Source organism: Tursiops truncatus, chromosome 18 (genome assembly GCF_011762595.2).
Source record: "Tursiops truncatus isolate mTurTru1 chromosome 18, mTurTru1.mat.Y, whole genome shotgun sequence".
NCBI lineage: Eukaryota > Metazoa > Chordata > Mammalia > Artiodactyla > Delphinidae > Tursiops > Tursiops truncatus.
Genome location: NC_047051.1, coordinates 20,232,862 through 20,253,147, shown reverse-complemented (window position 1 = coordinate 20,253,147; position 20,286 = coordinate 20,232,862). Strand labels below are relative to the sequence as shown.

The 20,286-nt window shown below is 39.2% G+C and overlaps 1 protein-coding gene across 12 annotated transcripts in view; it reads left to right on the top strand.

The window, feature by feature from the left end:
- LRCH1 (leucine rich repeats and calponin homology domain containing 1) overlaps positions 1-20,286 on the top strand; it is a 189,680-nt gene that overhangs the window by 84,035 nt on the left and 85,359 nt on the right. For all 12 annotated transcript variants that reach the window (XR_012327673.1, XR_012327674.1, XR_012327675.1 and 9 more), the window contains one exon: positions 7,160-7,304. Coding sequence is in view for 9 of the 12 variants with exons in the window: in XM_073795200.1 (XP_073651301.1) it covers positions 7,160-7,304 (145 nt within the window). In the remaining 3 variants the exon portion in view is untranslated. The remainder of the gene's footprint in view (positions 1-7,159; positions 7,305-20,286) is intronic.

The window sequence follows — 20,286 nt, the reverse complement described above, 5'->3', positions numbered from 1 at the left end:
AGCTTCTGAGATTCTTTAAGTAAAATGATTATACTTTGGAACAGGAATTTCCCGCCACCCGCCAATTCCATCTGCGGTGGTCTTTTAAAATATGATTTCCTCATTTTTTTTGGCAACACTTTGGATAGAAGAAGTACAATAAAGAAATCAGTTTTTGCTATCAACATTTCAGTAATGCAGTTGTTCAGGAAAAGGCCACCTATAGGTAATTACCTCTTTAGTACTTTGTGGGCTCAATAGGTATCAGCTGCTAATAAAATCACCAGGCCAAGAGGCTGTCATTATATCCTTTTTGGCATTTCCCAAGACTAATTTCTATTTCTGATTTCCTCCTTCAGCTTGGGAAAGGGAGCCTTCAAACCAACTTATAGGTTTTTCACTCATAATACACAATTTTTTTTTCTATTCTTTCATCTCTGATTTATTATTATCATGAGGCATTTGTACATATGGTGTGCTTCGTGTGCTTGTCAGCTAGATTTTAAACTCCTTCCCAGCCCAGGCCTTTTTTCTTGCTAGAAATACTGCATTTGGAACCCAGCATTAGCTAACATAATGATAGAGACTATTCTTAGAGTCCTTCCCTCTGTGCCAGGTGCTGCTCTAAGGACTTTATATGTATCATCTCATTTAATCCTTCCAATAATTCAGCGGAGCCAGTACTATTATTATCCTCACATTACAGGCAAAGAAACTGCGGCATAGAGAAATTAAGTAATTATTTCCGAGTCTACACACTAAGTGGTGGGATCAGGATTTGAACTCCAGCTGCCTGACCTAAGAATCTGCTTTCCTGCCACATTTACTCAGTGAATATTTATTAAGCTCTTCCTGTCTACCGGTGAACAATGTAAAGATCCCAGCCTTCATGGAACTTTCATTCCAGTAACAACCAAAATACATGAGTAAATTGTATGCTATTTTAGAAGGTTATCCAAGTGCTAAGACAAAAAAGAAAATGTAGAACAGAGGGAGGGGGGTTACGATGGACATGCTGACATTTTAAGTAGGTCATCAGGGAAGACGTCATGGTTCATACGGAGGAATTGTTTAACAAGTCTCTAGTGTGTGACAAGATGTTTTTTATTGATCTCTTAGAGATGTAGCGTGAAATCTTGGCTGACTCACTCGAAACTTTTATGAATCCTCTTACTAGTTCTGCCTGTTTAACACTGGAAGTGTCTGGTGGTTTTATCTCCAGAGTCAAGGATGAGTCAGCCCACGGGCTCTGCTTCACTGCCTGGAGCAGGCTCCCTCGCTCCAGAGCATTTCCAAATGTGCAATTGTCCCGGGAGTGCCCCGTGGGGGCTGAATCACGGGGCTGGGCGGGGCGTCTGTGCTGAAAGAGGAGGGGCAGTCGACACCCAGGACATTGTGGAGCGCTCCCCTGTAGAAGGATATAGCTGAGATTCTTCTGGAGAGACCCCTGCCTACCTAGAAGAAAAGGGATATGGATTGTCCAGACAGGGCAAGCGGCCCCAGACCATCCTTCCACCCAAGCATTATCTCTGAACAGTGGACCCAGGAGGGACCGAGCAAGAGGGTGCAGATGGCCTGGCACAGAGTGTCCCTTCAGTACAAGGAAGACATTGGGTCCCATATGCTTGTCTGTGGGTCAGGGGGTTGGATTTATATGTGAAGGACACATATTTCACCCAGTTATTGAGACATCATGATAGGTGCCAATAGGCTAAAATTAAACTTCCATGATAACATGTTTATCCTTCAACTCAAAGCATGTCTCATTTGGTCCTTTCGGAACTGGGCGTGACTCGACCGCCAGTGATCAGGGCTTTTCTTCTGACCAGAAAGCAAGACGTTGCAAATTAGGTTGCCAGCTGTGCTGGTCCATTAGGCTTCTGCTGGCGGCTGTGGCGGCTGATAGCTCAGCATGTCGTCGGTGGAGAGTGGGAGGCCCCGTCCAGTCCCTCCTGAGGCATCACTTTCCTTTTTTATACAAAAACAACATGGTGCCTCTGAGGGTGCTGACTGCATACCAGATTCCACTGACTGTTTTTCTACCCTCCTCTGCTCATTTTTATTCCTTTGGCTACTTTATTTTAGGGCTTTGCAAAGCTTGTTTTGGCCGGGTCGAAACTTATTGTTTTATTTCTGGCTGCTCTGCTCTCATGTGAACGTTTCAATTAAGAAGCAGACACGAGGAGGACGTGGTTCTGGAGTTCCGGTTTGCTGCCCGGCTGTTTGCCCAGAGCTGCGGTGGACCCCGCTCCCCAGGGCCAGGCTAGACCGCCGGGCAGGTTTCCAGCAAGGAAGGACGGAGTCCAGCTTGGGGGTAGGCAACCGGGCACCATGACACGTGCTCTTCTTCCTGGAGAAAATATTAGGACCTGGTCAAAGATCACCTAATTTTAGTCCAGAGCTTTGGGATCATTTAATGCCTCCTGACCCGGCACCAGAAACGGATCTGTTATTATTATTGTTTTTTAAATTAGAGATACGCACAAGAACAACTGACCTTCCCTAATCGCAGTCCTACAAGGCCGACCCGGCAGTGGTTCAGAACTACCTACTGGTTCAGTTCTTGCCTCTGCCACTTACTAGCTCTGTCACCTCAGGCAAGTTACCTAACCTCTCTGGGCCTTGGTGTCCACACATACCAGGGAGTTACAACAGCACCTGCCTCCCTAGGTTATGGTGAAGATTCAGTGAGGAAAAAACCAAATTTTCTCTGATCGTAGCTAACCGATGATATGAAAACTCCGTTGCAGATCGGATTTTTGTTGCTCTGATTGTATCCAAAAAACAGTTGAGTTGGAATTTAGAGTAAGAATCTCATTGAGCAGTGGTTAACCCTGGATTGGCACAGGCTTTCTTTCCCAAGCCTGTTGTCTAAACCGGACCCTTCCTGGGCCTGATCGCCTGCTCCTAGGAGAGCGCCACCTGTTGGTGGGTCTTGCTTTAGGTAGGAAGCTGAGAGGGTGCATCACCGGTGTTTCCCCTGGGATAGTGGGAATCAACTGGATATACAGGGATGCCCAGGTCACACCCTAGTACTTCTGGCCATGGACCCCAGACTTCAGGATTTTTAAAAGTGATTCCAGTATACCAACGAGATTGAGAAATGCTAGGCGAATACTTTATTTAGGGAAATAGCTCATAAGTGGGTTCATTTATACCTCCATGTATTTATAACAAAATTAGAGAAATAAACAACAAAAAGAAACACAAATTCCTCATCACTGTTTATCTCTAGTTTAAAAGCTTACTTATCTTTCTATCACTCGGAAAGTACTGGGCTTCTCACAGCTCCTGACCCGTTTGCCCAAGCTGGTTTGGGTTGTATTTCAAACTAAAGATACAGATTGCCTCCTTAACACTTGCCTGTTATCTTTGAGCTCTTATTCTTTCTGTCTTTCCTGGGTTGGAGAACCTTCATTGCTCCCATCTTGGTCTGTCTGTCGTCATGACCGGGACAGCCAGGCTTCTGCTTGCTGCTTGAGCTCTCTCTGTCTCTGGCATGGATCTGCCCTTTCAAAGTCCCAGTTAGGGACACTCACATCTGTGTGGGCACCATGAACTGACCGTCTGCTCACGTCTTTAATTACAACTAAGTCCTGGATCTCTTCCTCCTCCTGTGTGTGTGTGTGTGTGTGTGTGTGTGTGTGTGTGTACGTGTGTGTGTTTTAAAAGAGGGACCAGACCCCATTTTAGTTCTTTGCTTTCAGCTGATAGGAAGACTTTTGAACAAGCTGGTATGTCATTTGTTCCATTGTTTATAATCGGATTATCCACTCTGGATTATCAAAGTCAAAACGTCTTAATCCAGACTGACTTCCCCAGCCTTTCTGGGCATCTTTCCCATTGCGGGTTAGTGGACACCCGAGGATCCAAGATGATTTCTGCGTGAGCCTAAGTCAATTATAGGAAAGCAAACCTGCTCGGTTTTTCGCACCCTCTTTTTCTCTTCCAATAAGAAAGTTAGATGAGAATTAAATGATATTCAGACCCAAGCAGGAAAAGTAAGTCACGTATTTGAAAACTCATTCGAAACTCTTTAGTGAAACAGAGTGCTTATGTAAGATTAGGATAATTGGCAGTTGAAGCCAGAGTTTCTACTTACCAAGTTTCCTATAGCCACTTCCAGAATTTAGCCCATCAGGTGACATATTGTTTTCATTACTTTCTCTTTTGAACTTAATGTTTATAACTTTCTTATCCTCTGAGTCTTTACACAGAACATGTTGACTTTGTTTTTATTGCATTTTGGGTAAATAAAAATGCAGTGAAGATTTAATCACTGTATCTTCCTAATAATCTAGCTGTGGGACACATCATGATCTTGCAGAGTGGTCTCACGTGGGGAACTCAGTCAGGCCTTGCAGTTAGACATACTGAGGTGTGAATATGATTACTTATTTCTGTGGCTTTGGACAAGTCACATAAGCTTTCTGAGCCAGTTTCCTCATCTTTAGGTTGGCGGTGACACTGCTCCTTGCATTGGTTTAAATGAGGTACTAGATGCAAAGCTCCAGGCGTAATGCCTGGCTTGATGGAAGTGCTCAAGGGATGATAACATTTACCCATCTGGATTTTAGCTCTTTATTTGTACTTTTTTTTTTAAGCACAATTAGAACCTTTTACCTTATGGTTCAATTCAGGGTTTGTGCCTTTCATCTTTCAAATGATAAACTTTTTAAAAGTAGCCCTCTGTGTTTTTCATTTCTGCAGAAATCATGTACTTAGTAAATGTTGATGAAAATGTCAATAATCTGGGTAGTGATGCTAAACAAACAGGAAAGGAAAACTTTTGTTCCTTTCTGTTTTTCAGCTTTGTTTTAATTTAATCTAGGCATCTGTTTCTATTGATATACAGGCATTGAAAGAATCTAAGCTACATGTAGGTTTTGTGATTTCTTCCCTTTTAATTTAGAAACCGGTACACAAACCCAGGATGATAGGGGTGCGTTGCATAGGTAAATTCTCACTGACTCAGTGGACACGGAGGTCTGTTCATTTGGCTAGCATTGTAGGTTCCGGCGTGACAGGTGCCCACCATTAACACCTTATAACTTTATTTATAGTGGATAATATAATACTATCAAAAAAAGAATTCCTGGAAAAATACAAAATAGCTCAATTAAAGGATTAGGGCGATACTGTTGGCCAGACCCTGGACAGCTGATAGTTTTGCATGTGATTTTCCTATTGAAATTCTCAGAGACCTCAAAAGAAGTTTACTGCAGTGTGAATCATAGAAGGGGAAGGGAAAACAAGGATGACAGTGGAGAGATGATCATATACTATTTCATATTTCACTCTTTTTATATGATGAATTGTTGAAATAATTTTTAAAAATCCTTATATTCCTAGAGTAAGTCCCACTTAATCATAGTATGTTAATCTTTTTATGTAAGTACTTAATTCTGTTTGCTCATTTTTTTTTTTTTTTGGTACACGGGCCTCTCACTGTTGTGGCCTCTCCCGTTGCGGAGCACAGGCTCCGGACGCGCAGGCTTAGCGGCCATGGCTCATGGGCCCAGCCGCTCCGCGGCATGTGGGATCCTCCCGGACCGGGGCACGAACCCGTGTCCCCTGCATCGGCAGGCGGACTCTCAACCACTGCGCCACCAGGGAAGCCCTGTTTGCTCATTTTTAATTTAGGATTCACATCAGTATTTGGAAAGGAGATTCATATGTAGTTTCCCTTTTGTGTACTTTCTTTGTTGGTTGATGGTATCAATATTATACCTTGCTGTTTAAATAAGAATTTGGAAAGTTCCCTTCCTTTCCTATGGTTTGAAATGGTTTAAATATTAATCAGAATTATCCCTTAAAACTTTCCTGGAATTCCCCCTCTGAAGCAATCTAGACCTGTTTTTGTTGATTTATGTGTTTATCTATTGGCAGGTCAGTTAGCGAGGTAGCTTTCTGACTTATATTTCATTGTAATAGTGACCTATTTAAGTCCCTCACCCACATAGTGTGATTCCTTAAGTGTATCTGAAGTATTATTTACTGAACATCTTCAATTCATACCGATGAAGCCCCTGCTAAATAAGGGTGAGGTGCTCTGTTGTTGTTGAGTTACTGTTTTCAAGAGTTGGTGGCTCTTTTTTATATTCAGCGTTTCATGGCATTTCACAATCACGTTTACCATGTTAAGGACGATTCCATATTTTTATTGTTGAGATGGTGATACTGTGAACTGTACTGTATGTTTACGTTACTCTGTAGACCGTTATTACTGTCTTTGGTACACTTGGCGAGGGAGCCAGTTTTACTGAAGGGCATGCGGTATAGTATCCATCCTTCATAGACACGACTGATTTATCTCTTTCTTGTACATTGTACGTGCTCAGTAATTCTAGTGAATGAAATACTTTAGTATCTACTATGTGTTTGTTTGGGAAAGGTATAAAAGACATGTTCTGAGAGATAATATGTTATGAATGCAAAATTGAATTAAATAAATGAAATATTAAGGTAACTATGTGTATTCAGATATATTAAAGGATTCAGTTTTACATATTTGTCCAGGGGAAAAATAATTTTCAGATGGAGCGAAAAGTAAATGTTGATTCGGTTGCCCTTATACCTGGCCTGAATTTACAAATTAATATAAAGAGCTAGGACTTCCCTGGTGGCGGAGTGGTTAAGAATCCGCCTGCCAATGCAGGGAACACAGGTTCGAGCCCTGGTCCGGGAAGATCCCATATGCCGCGGAGCAGCTAAACCCGTGCACTACAACTACTGAGCCTGCGCTCTAGAGCCGGTGAGCCACAACTACTGAGCCCACGTGCCACAACTACTGAAGCCCACATGCCTAGAGCCTGTGCTCTGCAACAAGAGAAGCCACCACAATGAGAAACCTGTGCACTGCAACGAGGAGTAGCCCCCGCTTGCCACAACTAGAGAAAACCCACGTGCAGCAAAAAATAAATAAATTTATTAAAAAAAAATAGAGCTAAAACTGTTTCAGCAGTATTTTTGCTTTTTTATATGAATTGGGCTATACAACGCTAGGAAACGGGAATCACAACGCCATAGTAACAATGGTGCAAAAAATGATAGTGTTGATCTAAATGTAGATGATAATGTTTATTTTAAAATGTGTTAAGGAAAAAGTATTGATAGTTGATAAGACTGTATTAGATTATGTTGAAGAGTTATTAACAAGCTATTTTTCCTTTTCTTATAGATTTATCTAAAAACAGACTGGTTGAAGTTCCAATGGAATTGTGCCATTTTGTATCACTGGAAATTCTTAATCTGTATCATAATTGTATCAGAGTCATTCCGGAGGCCATCATTAATCTGCAGATGCTGACTTACTTAAATTTAAGGTAGGTTGACTATAAAGGTTATAATCAAATTCGATGAAAAAAAATAACTGCTTGCATTTCCATCAGTTTTTTTTCTTTGATCTTTTCTGATCACCCTTTGAAGTAAATCACATGAAGATTATTGAAGAAATATCTTTTCTAATACATTTGTGGTGCCGTTAATTTCGTTTTTGGCACTAGACTTCTCTGAATGTCAGTAGGACAAGATGTTTCGGTTTCTTAAAATAATTTATACAGCATCATTTATACGTTTTGACTGTTTGGTACTTGGAAACTTGTTGGTATATTTTCTTCGGGTATTGACGTAGATTTTGGAGGAGGAAGGATGAAGGAAGTGGAAAAGGTTTGGGGGTTGGGACAAATTAGGGCCTTGCAGGTTTGGGGGTTATTGGTGCCATTCGGTTTGCTACCCAGCGCTGACTGAGCCTGTTCACTTTAGGCCACCGGAGAAAGTTAAGGAAAAGCACTGAGCAACTCCAGCAAGATACAAAGTTTGCTGTCTTTAGCCCATTAAATTAATTAGGTCAGTGTTTGCTGAGGATGCGTCAGTGTTCTGTATTGACTCTGATTAAGCACAACACAGTGTAACCTATTAATGCACTAAGTAGCCCTGAAGTTAAGAAAACTATTTTAAGGTCTAACTTTTAGACTTCGCTGCTGTGACTGTCAACTTCTCTGGCCAGATTTTGACTCCTTGTTTCCTAAATTCTTGACTCACATCTGGGATGTCAGGAGAGAAGGGGAGCTGTTTTATCAAATCTATCTCTACTGTTAAAACAAAGTTGCAAAGTTCAAGCCTTTGTGCAGCCTTCACTCTTGTCAGTTGCATTATCTTTTTATTTTATTTTTTTAAAGAAGATGGTAGGGGTAGGAGTTTTTAGTAATTTATTTATTTATTTTTGCTGTGCTGGGTCTTCGTTTCTGTGCGAGGGCTTTCTCTAGTTGTGGCAAGCGGGGGCCACTCTTCATCACGGTGCGCGGGCCTCTGACTATCGCGGCCTCTCTTGTTGCGGAACACAGGCTCCAGACACGCAGGCTCAGTAGTTGTGGCTCACGGGCCTAGTTGCTCCGCAGCATGTGGGGTCTTCCCAGACCAGGGCTCGAACCCGTGTCCCCTGCATTAGCAGGCAGATTCTCAACCACTACGCCACCAGGGAAGCCTCAGTTGCATTATCTTAATGCGCAAAGAGTAGCACCTAACTAGCAGGGCTTGTGCTGTGTAACAATATGCCAAACTTTAAACGACAGGATTCCCAGTAAACCAGGTATAGCATTAATTTATGATAGATAATAATGTCGTTTATTTTTTTAGGGTTTTTGTTGTTTGTTTTGGTTGACCACTGAGAGTTAGGAGTCTTCTGCAGCTTTCTTTGCAGTCAAAAATGGGTTTTCATCGCATTTCATTAGGACTGCGTATCTTTTTCCTTGGGAGTGAAAAATAAATCTTGGTCATGTTTTTAAGTGGCTCTTACTTACTTTTGGTAAATAAGATGTAGGTTACTATTAGGATAATCTAGAGGCTCAACCTATGTAACTTTCATTTTTCCAGGTTTCTAGTTCATTTGAGTTTTCTTGTGTAAGAGCCATTCATGCTGTTTCTTCTGCAACAGAATGTTGATTACCTTGTTGCCTGATAGAACCAGTAGAGTGGTGTCTACAGATATTGACTCATTATCTCCCTAAAACATCTGCCTTCTAATCCCAACCCATATAAGGGAAATAACCCAAGAGCTATGTAGTTGGTATGTTTACGTCACTTAACCTACTCCTGACACTTTCACCTCCAGCAGCCCTGCATGCAGCAAGTAAATAGATTTAACTTTGCATTGTTGTTTTAAATATATATATATACACTGAGAAACTTTTGGCTATAGATGACATATTTCTTCTGGCATGATGTAAACTATAAAATTCTACAAATACTAGAGAATCTAATCTTAACTTTGTATTTTGCTTTAAAAGCATTAATAAAATTTGTTTTGATAGGGTGATTTTTACGTTGAGCCTAGTTTAGGGTAGAATAACGTTGCCGTCTTCAGATGGTAGAAAGACTATATTGGAATATGAATCTCAGGAGTCTTTAATTCAAGAACAGAGAGAATTTGTTGAAACTGACAATGGTTGAAGAGGAAGTGTATGGAGTATTGTAAACAAAGTTTGGTGATGAATTTCTAAGTAAAGGAAAGGAAATAAATAAAGGGATCATTAAGCACCCAACTTTTTTTTTTTTTTTTTGCTGTATGCGGGCCTCTCACTGTTGTGGCCTCTCCCGTCGCGGAGCACAGGCTCCGGACGCGCAGGCTCAGCGGCCATGGCCCACGGGCCCAGCTGCTCCGCGGCATGTGGGATCCTCCCAGACCAGGGCACGAACCCGTGCCCCCTGCATCAGCAGGCAGACTCTCAACCACTGCACCACCAGGGAAGCCCCGACATCTCCTACTTTAATATTACCATGTGTTAAGACATATTCTCTAGTGTTGAACTCTTTAAAGGAATTGATAACTAAATGGAGAAGATTAAGAAAAAGTATGTCTCTTACTTTTCAGAGATACTGTATCAGGGTATATGAAAAATGTATGTAAGTCCTCTAATCTCTTTGAAAGCCAGGCACTATATATACGTATATAACTATTATTATTATATTTTAATAAATCCACTAGATTTTTAAAAAAATATTTACTTGTTTATTTGGTTGCGCCAGGTCTTAGTTGCAGCTCACTGGCTCCTTAGTTGCAGCACATGGGCTCCTTAGTTGTGGCACATGGGCTCCTTAGTTGTGTCATGTGAACTCTTAGTTGCAGCATGCATGTGGGATCTAGTTCCCTGACCAGGGATCAATCCCAGGCCCCCTGCGTTGGGAACGTGGAGTCCTATCCACTGCGCCACCAGTGAAAATCCCTATACATATATAATTATTTTTGATGCCTTCTATCAAATTTACTTAATGAATGTAAACGTGTAATATAAAATAGTAACATAGGGCAATCTGAAAAGTGACCAGGAGATGGTCATCTTGTTTATTCAATTATAAGGCCTTTAATTCCTGTTTGATTATTGGGTTTAGTTGAAACATGTCCTCTAGGAATTGGACCCTTGGAATTGAGTTATTTCTCAGTTTGGGAATAATTTAAGGTGGAATGTTATGTTTGCATAAAAGGTTTATTTGTAGCTTGTGAAATGGTAGGTGACTTATCTGTTTATCTCCAAATGTATAATAATATCTAGAAAATACCAGTGCCACCTAATTAAATTGTAAGTCTTCTAAGATATGCTGAGTAATGACATCACATGATAGTCGTGTTGTCTATGTGAGTTTTTGCTGTCTTCAAACTCCCACCTCCACTCCCACACCCCACCTCCCCCCCCAAGCTGGTAACCAGGAGGAATTTAGAGCGTTGTGCTTGTGTGTGATCATGACAGACGTCCCCTTCATAACAACCAGGGTTGAGCACTGTGGCCTTTTCATGTCTTTTCTACCCTTCATGAAAACTAAGTCAACAAAATAAAAGGTATTTCTTCTTGGGTATGGGGAAGAGGCATGGTGGAATTCTGTTGACTCTTGGCCTTTGGAGGAGAAACTGCCAGTCCATTTAACTGCAAAAGAAACAGGGCACTCAGGTTGCTGCAAAAGGACTGCTTTGTAGGAGAGCTGCTGAGTCCCCTTCAATCTAATTTTTTCTCCGTGATAGTTACAAATGAGATATTATGGCAGCGAAAAAAAACTCATATTCTGTTTTTTAGTAGTCCATTTGATTGAGTGATTGATTATTTTTTAATTGAAGTATAGTTGATGTACGGTATTATATAAGTTACAGGTGTACGACATAGTGATTCACAATTTTTAAAGGCTGTGCTCCATTTATAGTTATAAAATATTGGCTGTTTTCCCTGTGTTGTATAATATGTCCTCGTAGCTTATTTATTTTATACATAATAGATTGTACCTCTTTATTTCCTACCCCTATATTGCCCCCCACTTCCCTCTTCCTACCGGTAACCTCTAGTTTGTTCTCTGTATCTGTGAGTCTGTTTCTTTTTTATTATATTCACTAGCTTGTTTTATTTTTTAGATTCCACATATAAACAGTATCATACAGATTTTGAAAAGACATTTTCTAGACAGAAGCATTTAATCAAATCAAGCATTTAATCAAATTGTCACTCATTTAGATGTGTTGGGGAAGTCTGTATAAATTTCAGAAAATTAAAGAAATACCGTAAATTACTTTTGAGCACACAGTGTAGACTGGCTCAGATATAGCATGGTGTGAAACAGCTTTAACAAAGAGGCAAGTTCAGTGGCCTTTATCAATAAATACCCCGAACACTTTCTTTTCTGTAGTGCTTAGAATTTTTTCTCTTATTTCTATTAGCCAGAGAAAAAGAGTTGCTCGAAAAAGTAGTGCAGAGAAGCTGCTTTTCAAGTTCCACAGATTTCATGTTTCTATACTTAAAATTAAACATGATCTCACTGTGTTTTTAACATTTTTCTCTTTTTAAATAAATCACAGGTAGATATTGCTGATTTTGTATGTTCCAAAATAAGAGAGAGATCCTGTGAAGGGACTTTGAATGCATGGGAACCAGTCAAACTTGATTACACCCTCCAGGATACGTTGCATGTTCCAGCCGAGTAAACAGTCATAAATATTTGATGGTGTTGGTGATAATGATGACAATGGAGGTGATGGTGGTGGTGGTGGTGAGCCACTGCCTCACCAGCTTCTTGGCTGACAGGATCTCTCAGCAACATTATCTTTAAATGTCAGATGGCTGCTTCGTGCCAGCATCCCAGTTCCCATCTTAGACTAGAGACGGGTTTATTTAGCACATGGAAAGAAAACCTTCACTGTGAAACACAGTTAAAAACACTGAAGTGTCTTCTAGTTTTTCCTCTCGTGACAGAAATGTCCTGTTTGTGGAAAACATTAATTTATCGCTGTTTATGTAGCCTGCGTTCTGAGGAACTGGGCTTTGAATCTTTGCTTCTTGGTGTTCACAACAAAAGGTTATGTTGATTTAATGTATGTGCTACTGGGTCTCTTCCTGTTAGAAAGTGTCTTAATCCAAGAAATGTGGCCAAGAACAATAAAAGTGATTAAGCAAGGCTTGTTCCTATATGGGAACAAACGCTTTGAACCTGGGTTACACAGGAAAGCCTCACAAAATGTAAAATCTGTTTTAAATTGTTGGAGAGATTGTTGTTGATGAGACTCAGGCAGAAAATGTACCTTAGAAAACTAGAAGAACCCAGAGCAGAGAGGCTTTTGGCGGGTGTAATGGTGTTGTGAACGCAACTAAGAATAGGGAGCTTAGCTTAAAAGTTTCATCTCAGAGAGGTTCTGGAATAGAGGCAGCCAGGATATGCAAGTTCTTTACAGCATTTGATCGTAGTCCTTCCAGAACTCTCGGTGTGGTTTTACTTTCCTGGGGTGAAACGCACAGAGCCAGAAGCTGGTTTACTCGTTAGAAGCCCCTTTCTCTCCCAGCCTCCTAGGAGTGGATGGTGAGGCCTTGTCTGTAGAGAAGGGGGCTGTCTCTTGAGCAAAATGTTATCACGCCATACAAGGAATCCTTTTTGGCTACTTTCTCTGAAGCCTGGCATCCTTTTGGCTGCTACACAATGTGCAGAAAGAGCCAACTTCCCGATGGCTGTATAACCTGTATCCCCACATTCCTTTGGGGGCTCATTTGGAGAATTAATCTTTAAACTTCAGACTATAGCTCTGTATTTGCAGGGCTTGGGAGAAGCATCCTACATGCTAGGATTGCCTTAGAAAGCACAGATTTAATATTTTTTGTTATGAACAGAAAATGAAGTTTCATTGTTCCTAAGAATTTTGATTTCTATCCCTAGGAAATATACCTTCTCCTTGTGACTGACCTTTCTGAAGAAAGTCTCAGTTGTAGGATAGTGTTTTTTTTCTTTCTAGAAACGGAGAAAATGGACGATGTCTTCTTAAACTGGAAAAGGGGAGGAATTTTGCTCAGTTCAAACTTGCATCCCTCTTTCTTTTGTGAAGATCTTATCTCATTCAAAGGGGAAGGGAGAATATTTTAGTGTATGTATTTTGGAACTGGCTTGTGGTGACTAGGTTGTGTTTTGTGAATTGACAGTCAGCAGGAAGACACCAAAACACAATGAACCATGTTGGAATTTGGAAGTATTATCTTAAAATTTGAAGGTATTTTTCATAGAATGCTGGAGTTGGAAGTGGTCACCAGAGTCGTCCATTGCAGGAGCGGCAACTTGTGGTTTAAGCCTTGCCTTTGCTAATGTGCTCACTGGGCATTTGTTTTTAAGGTGGAACCTTGAGTAAACAGTCCCTAAAAATTTTAGTATACTTATAAATTACTGTGGCTGTAAAGTTATTGGTGTTGGTAGTTGAAGGGCTTCATTAAATGCGAATGAGTTCGTAATAGGTATTTCTTATCAGATTCCATTCCTTTTAGTATAACCCATGCTTGGCAAGACTTCCAAAAGGGATTTTTCCATTCTACACATCACCTGACCACAGACGTTTCTTGAGATCAGTGTTTGTATTGAAAAAAAGAACAGAGAGACACAAAAGGGACATTATAGCTTTGATAGCCAGACTGCTGTCAGAATGTGCTGGTTTTGTTTTCAGTTCTGCTTCTGATCTTAATAAAGTTTTTAAGATCTTTGTGCTGCAGATTTGCTTTCGGAAAATAGGGTGAACACTCACCCCTAATTCATTGTATAGATTTTTTGTTTATGGAAATTCTCAAAATTTTTTCTGCAAGCTCCCACCAAGCTCCAAGCTCTAAATGAGCAAGCAGATTACATTTATTTTTCTCACTAGACAGATCAAAGTCCTTTGAAACATTGTCACTTCATCAATCATCAACCTATGTTTACTCCAAGAGCATTACAGTTTACCAAGTCTTATAACAAGTGATGTAGATGAGAAGAGGGAAAGGAAGAAAAACAGAGCATCAACATGTGAAAGGAGGTGTGGAAGTTTGAAATAACTTTCACCATTGTCGTCATCACGATCATCATCATCATCATCACTTCTTAATAGCTAAGTAGGATTTCGTTGTTACACCATCATATTTGAGCCCTTCAACAGCCCTTCACTTTATTTATTTATTTATTTTTAAAATATTTATTTATTTATTTTGTCTGCGCCGAGCCTTTGTTGCGGCACGCGGGATCTTCACTGTGGCATGCGGGATCTTTAGTTGCGGCATGCACGATGCATGTGGGATCTAGTTTCCTGACCACGGATTGAACCCTGGCTCCCTGCGTTGGGAACGCGGAGTCTTACGCACTGGACCACCAGTGAAGTCCCAACAGCCCTTTACTTTAGGTAGGAAATAGGAAAGTGATTTATCCCTAGGATACACTATTTCATAAATAAGAATAATAGGAATTAGTGGAACTTATTTCTATGACATTTATTATTTGCTCAGCACTTTCACCGTTGTCATCTTGCTTAACGCTGTGCTCTGATGCATTCCATCCTCCTTTGAATCGTTTCAGAATCATAAACATGGTTGTTACAGAATTTTCCAGGACGCCAACTAAATATTTAAATAAGGAAATTAAAAATATTCATACTGCTATATTCATACTTGATTCCCTTTTTAAATTTCTAACACTTATACATTTGTGCCTTTGTTTTTTCCTTTATTCATTTTTTCAGAAGTTTGTCTGTTTTTATTGTGTTTCTTTTTAAAAATCAGCTTTTAAGTTTAACGACTGTTGATATTTTCCTTTTCATTAATTTCTGATATTATCTATCATATTTCCTTTGGTCTATTTTCTTGTAGTTTTATTCTTTTTCTAATTCCTGGAATTTCTAGTTATTTTTCTTTTCTCATAAGAGCATTTAAGGCCATGGATTTCCCGGTACTTAGTGCTTTAGCTGATGCCTAAAAGTTTTGATGTACGGTATTTTAAAAAATCACTCCTAAATCTTTTCTGATTTCCAGTATTTCATTTTTGACCCATGAGTTTCCTATAGAATATATATACATTTCAAAATTTTTATTGGAGTACAGTTGCTTTACAATGTTGTGTTAGTTTCTACCGTACAGCAAAGTGAATCAGCTATACGAATACGTATATCCCCTTTTTTTGGATTTCCTTCCCATTTAGGTCACCACAGAGCACTGAGTAGAGTTCCCTGTGCTATACAGTAGGTTCTCATTAGTTATCTATTTTATACATGGTATCAATAGTGTATATATGTCAATTCCAATCTCGCAATTCATCCCACCCCACCCCTTTCCTCCTTGGTATCCATACGTTTGTTCTCTATGTCTGTGTCTCTATTTCTGTAAATAAGATCGTCTGTACCAATTTTTTCAGATTCCACATGTATGCGTTAATATATGATATTTGTTTTTCTCTTTCTGACTCACTTCACTCTGTATGACAGTCTCTAGTTCCATCCCTGTCTCTACAAATGACCCAATTTCATTACTTTTTATGGCTGAGTAATATTCCATTGTGTATATGTACCACATCTCCTTTATCCATTCCTCTGTTGATGGGCATTTAGATTGTTTCCATGACCTGACTATTGTAAATAGTGCTGCAATGAACATTGGGGTGCATGTGTCTTTTTGAATTATGGTTTTCTCTGGGTATATGCCCAGTAGTGAGATTGCTGGATCGTATGGTAATTCTATTTTTAGTTTTTTAAGGAACCTCCATACTGTTCTCCATAGTGGCCGTATCAATTTACATTCCCACCAACAGTGCAGAAGGGTTCCCTTTTCTCCACACCTTCTCCAGCATTTATCGTTTGTAGATTTTGTGATGATGGCTGTTCTGACTGGTGTGAGGTGATACCTCATTGTGGTTTTGATTTGCATTTCTCTAATGATTAGTGATGTTGAGCATCTTTCATGTGTTTGTTGACCATCTGTATGTCTTCTTTGGAGAAATGTCTGTTTAGGTCTTCTGCCCATTTTTTGACTGGGTTGTTTGTTTTTTTTGATATTGAGTTGTTTGTATATTTTGGAGATAGAATATATTTTTATAGTTATCTTTTAAAATTGATTTTTAATTTAATTGCATTGTGTTTGGAGAATATTTTGTTTGATATTGATTCTTTAGATTGGTTGATATTTGCTTTATAGTCTATGCATAGTTAAATTTATAAATATTACACATGAGCTTGAAAAGAATGTATGCTAAGTGTTGTGTACAGGGTTCTAGTAAATCCACTAAGTATAACTTACTGTTGCTTTTGCATCTCACTTATTTTAGGGTTTACTCTCCTTCCTTTATAATATGCATCCTTAAGTAGTTCATTCAGTGAGGGTACGTAAATACAGTCTTCTTTCTGAAATGTCTTTCCTCATTCTTAGCAGATTCAATTATTTGTACAAAATTTTCATTTGTATTAGTATAAAGTTTTAAGTTGACAGTTCTTTTCTATTGTATATCAAAGACAGTATGCCTTCTGGCCTCTGTTTTGCTATAGAAAAATCCTTGCTTGTCTACATATTTTAAGTTTGTAGAAAATCTTCTATATTTTTCCATTTGATTTCTTCCCATATCTTTGTCTTTGGTGTTTCTGTACTTTATGCTATGATATGTATAGATATATATTATTTTGATTTACCTGACTGTACACTTTATTTTGCTTCCTGAGTCTGAAGACTCATGTCTTTCATCAATTCTAGAAAAATTTATTTTTTTTTTAAATATTGTGCCTTCCTCTATTTCTCTATCATTTCTGTCTTCTTTGTATACTCCCTATTAGTTATATGTTAGACCTCTCATTCTTTCACATTTTTTAGTCTCTTTATTCGTTCTTATTTCTTTATATTTGGGGTATTTTTCAAGCATGAATATGCCTTTAACATATTGAGAGTGAAAGTACAGTAATACTTGGAAAGCAGGAAAAATTGTAGCACCATGGGATTCCTTAATGGAGAAGACTCTTAGTGATTGAGCTGTGTAGCACAGGAACTATACATTTTGACTCATTAGTGAAATCTTATGCACTCTCTTACTCTTATAATAGTATACTTTGTTGGTTGCCTAAAAACAACTTAATCCTGGATTCCTTTGCGTTGTTTATTTTATTATAAAACTTGATAAGAACCAGTCTTGTTGCCTTCGACCTTAAATTGAAGTTTGTGAGAATTTGACTTCTTAATCTTCAATCCTTTCTTTGTTGAACTCTGCTTTTTCTATCTTGTCAGCATCCTCCATACCTTCTTCCCTGGAATTAGGACTTTAAGGAAGTAGGATTTGACTGCAGTCTGGAGGTATAATAAGGGAGGCCAACCCAGGGCTTCCCTTTGTTCTCTTAGTGTTCTTTGTTGCTTGTTAGTAACGATTACAGTAACTGGACAAATAAAGTTTTTTATAAGAGTTGCTTTTGAGAAAAAGAGACGCATTATTGGTTTTCTGAGTTTCCCAATCCAGATCTAAATGTATCACTTCATTTTCAAAAGTAATGAAACATACACTGTAGTGGCTAGAAAATTGCAGAATATTATGTTAAAAATATTATCCTACTTCTGAAAGGAGTGCTTGTGCTCTGAGAACTCAGGGAGGGGAAATTTTGATAAAATAATGTAGCCAGGAGTTTCAGCATGTGTAATAGTTCCAAACAACATTTTGTTTTCATGGACGAGAAAGTCAAGAATAAATGCATAGTCTGTAGTGCTTTATCTAGAAAGAGTCAAGGGGTTGGGTGCTTAGGGTACAAAAGGAGTGGTTGTGAGGTGAGCAGGTTATTCTGTAAGGCATTTTTTTCATCTCCTGTCATCTCTTGGAATACCTTTATACTCTCTGGACCAGATGGACTGTCAGAACAGATGGAATGAGATGATCTCTCTGAATGGTGAGATCCAAATAACCAGAAGATTTGGGTCATTTTGAGAGTTGGATCGTGTGGAACTGTATTATCTATTAATCCCAGCTTATCTACCTTATCCTCACGAAATCAGGCAGTGTGTTTCTGAAACTCCCATTTGGCAACTGGCAAACCATCACAGAAAGGGATGGGAAAATAATGTGAGAAAATTGATCCATTCTACTGAATGATTAGTCCTTCTGTTCATGAATAGAGAGCAACAGAACTGGAGAAAACCTGCCTGCCAAATTCCCTAGGAGAGAAGAAGTTACATATTTCTAACCACAGGGATGCCATTAGATACATTAGGGTGTAAGTAGAACACCATCTCCTAAAAGTATAGTGTTATGTTGGATGTTAATAGGTATGCTTGCTTTAAAAAACAGTCTACGTATTGTGCTATCAGAACTCTCCTCCCTTGTTTTGTGAGGTCTACCTATTAGCATCTCCTAGAGTGTGCTTTTCAGAACACCATTTTGTGAACACTGATTTAGAAGAATGTTTATCACCTAAAGATTTAGGAACTGACCTCATGTCTAAAAAACGATGAGGTAAGAAAGTATGTGCCTTCGTGATGCCCTGTTCAGAGGCCAAGATATCTGTATGGACTGGATGTGTTGAAAGACACGATGAAATGTGAGTAGAAAGAGAAAGGCCCAGGAAGTACTGCAGCATAGAGTGTGTTCACACAGCTGCCATCCAGGTTGATTTATTCTTTATTTAGCACCTTTTAAATATGTATAAATCTGAATTTTGTTTATTATTAATGATCAATTAAAATATGCAATTAATTTTGAGAAAAAATAAGTACTGAAAAGTGCAAAGAATGTATCAGTCACTCGCTGAGTACTCAAGTTTAAGGTTTTTTTCTTCTCCCCCGCTCCTTAATAAGATTGAACTTTTTCTGGAGGGCGTGAGGGGATTTTTTCAGTTTCTGGGTGCTCTGTATTATGTAATGAGGAAAAGAATGACCTTGACCAAAAGTCTAAAGCAGCTGGGTCTTTACATTAAATTGTCTGCCCTGAAATTTCATTGTTGAAACACCAGTCGCTGTGGCTAAAACTAATCACCTGTTAAAGGGTAATTCTTTTTAAAAAGGTAAATTCATGACTCTCATACAAATAGAAAATGTACATCTGTCGAAGATTGTATTTAACCCATTAATTAATGAAGGAACCAGTAGAATGTTATATCCTGTTTAAAGGAGGATTCAACACACACACACACGCACACACACACACATTAGTGGACTTACTGAAGTAAATTTACAAATAGTTGCAAAGCTGGTCAGTATCCAGTAGTCAGTTATAATTCCTCTACACTCATCATGATTCATCTGTATTTCTGTGGACAAAAATGATTTGCATTACAATCCATTTCTACAAACACAGAGTTGTACAGTAACTCAAGGACAATGAATAGCAGAGATTATCTGGAAGGGTGTGCTAGACGAGACCCCCAGTAATGGTTTTTGTCACAGTTTTTCCAGATACACCAAACAATTTAATTTATATCACCACGTGCAAGAACTGTATAGCTCTGTGAACTATTTGAACAGGACTATAGGTAGAAGAAAAAAATAAAGAGGTGTTCAGTGGGATTGTGAAACTCTTCCTTTCAGATCCTGTGTTCTAAAGACTGTGAAAGGCTGTTTGCACGTAGGTGGGCAGGGAGGACTGAGGATATAGTGAGAGTGCTTTGAAGGCAGTGCATTGCTTTCACTTTTGTTTGGCCATTTAAATGGATTATCTTCAGGGAATTTAAGTAAACTGATATGAGTGGTGGCCCCTCTGGTGCATTAGTCCCTGCAAGAGACCGCTGTGACCTCAGTACCAGGAGAGAACACCTGGGGACTTCGGCAGAGGCAACCTTTGAGCATCTGACAGTGGTGTCCAAATCCGCAGACACTTGTTTAAAGAGTTGTTTAGGACGAGTCTGGAATCCTTCATTCCACCTTACAGGATAAGACCCATAAAGGAAGTCTCACTTTCTTTATTCCTTAAGAGTCACTCATTTTTTATCTTAAATTTGAGAAACCCAGTAGGAAATATTTGCTGCTCCAGCACTTTTAAAATATAAGATCCACATTCAAGTAGGAGGTAAGGGTATACCAGCTCAGAGGGATGTTGCCTATC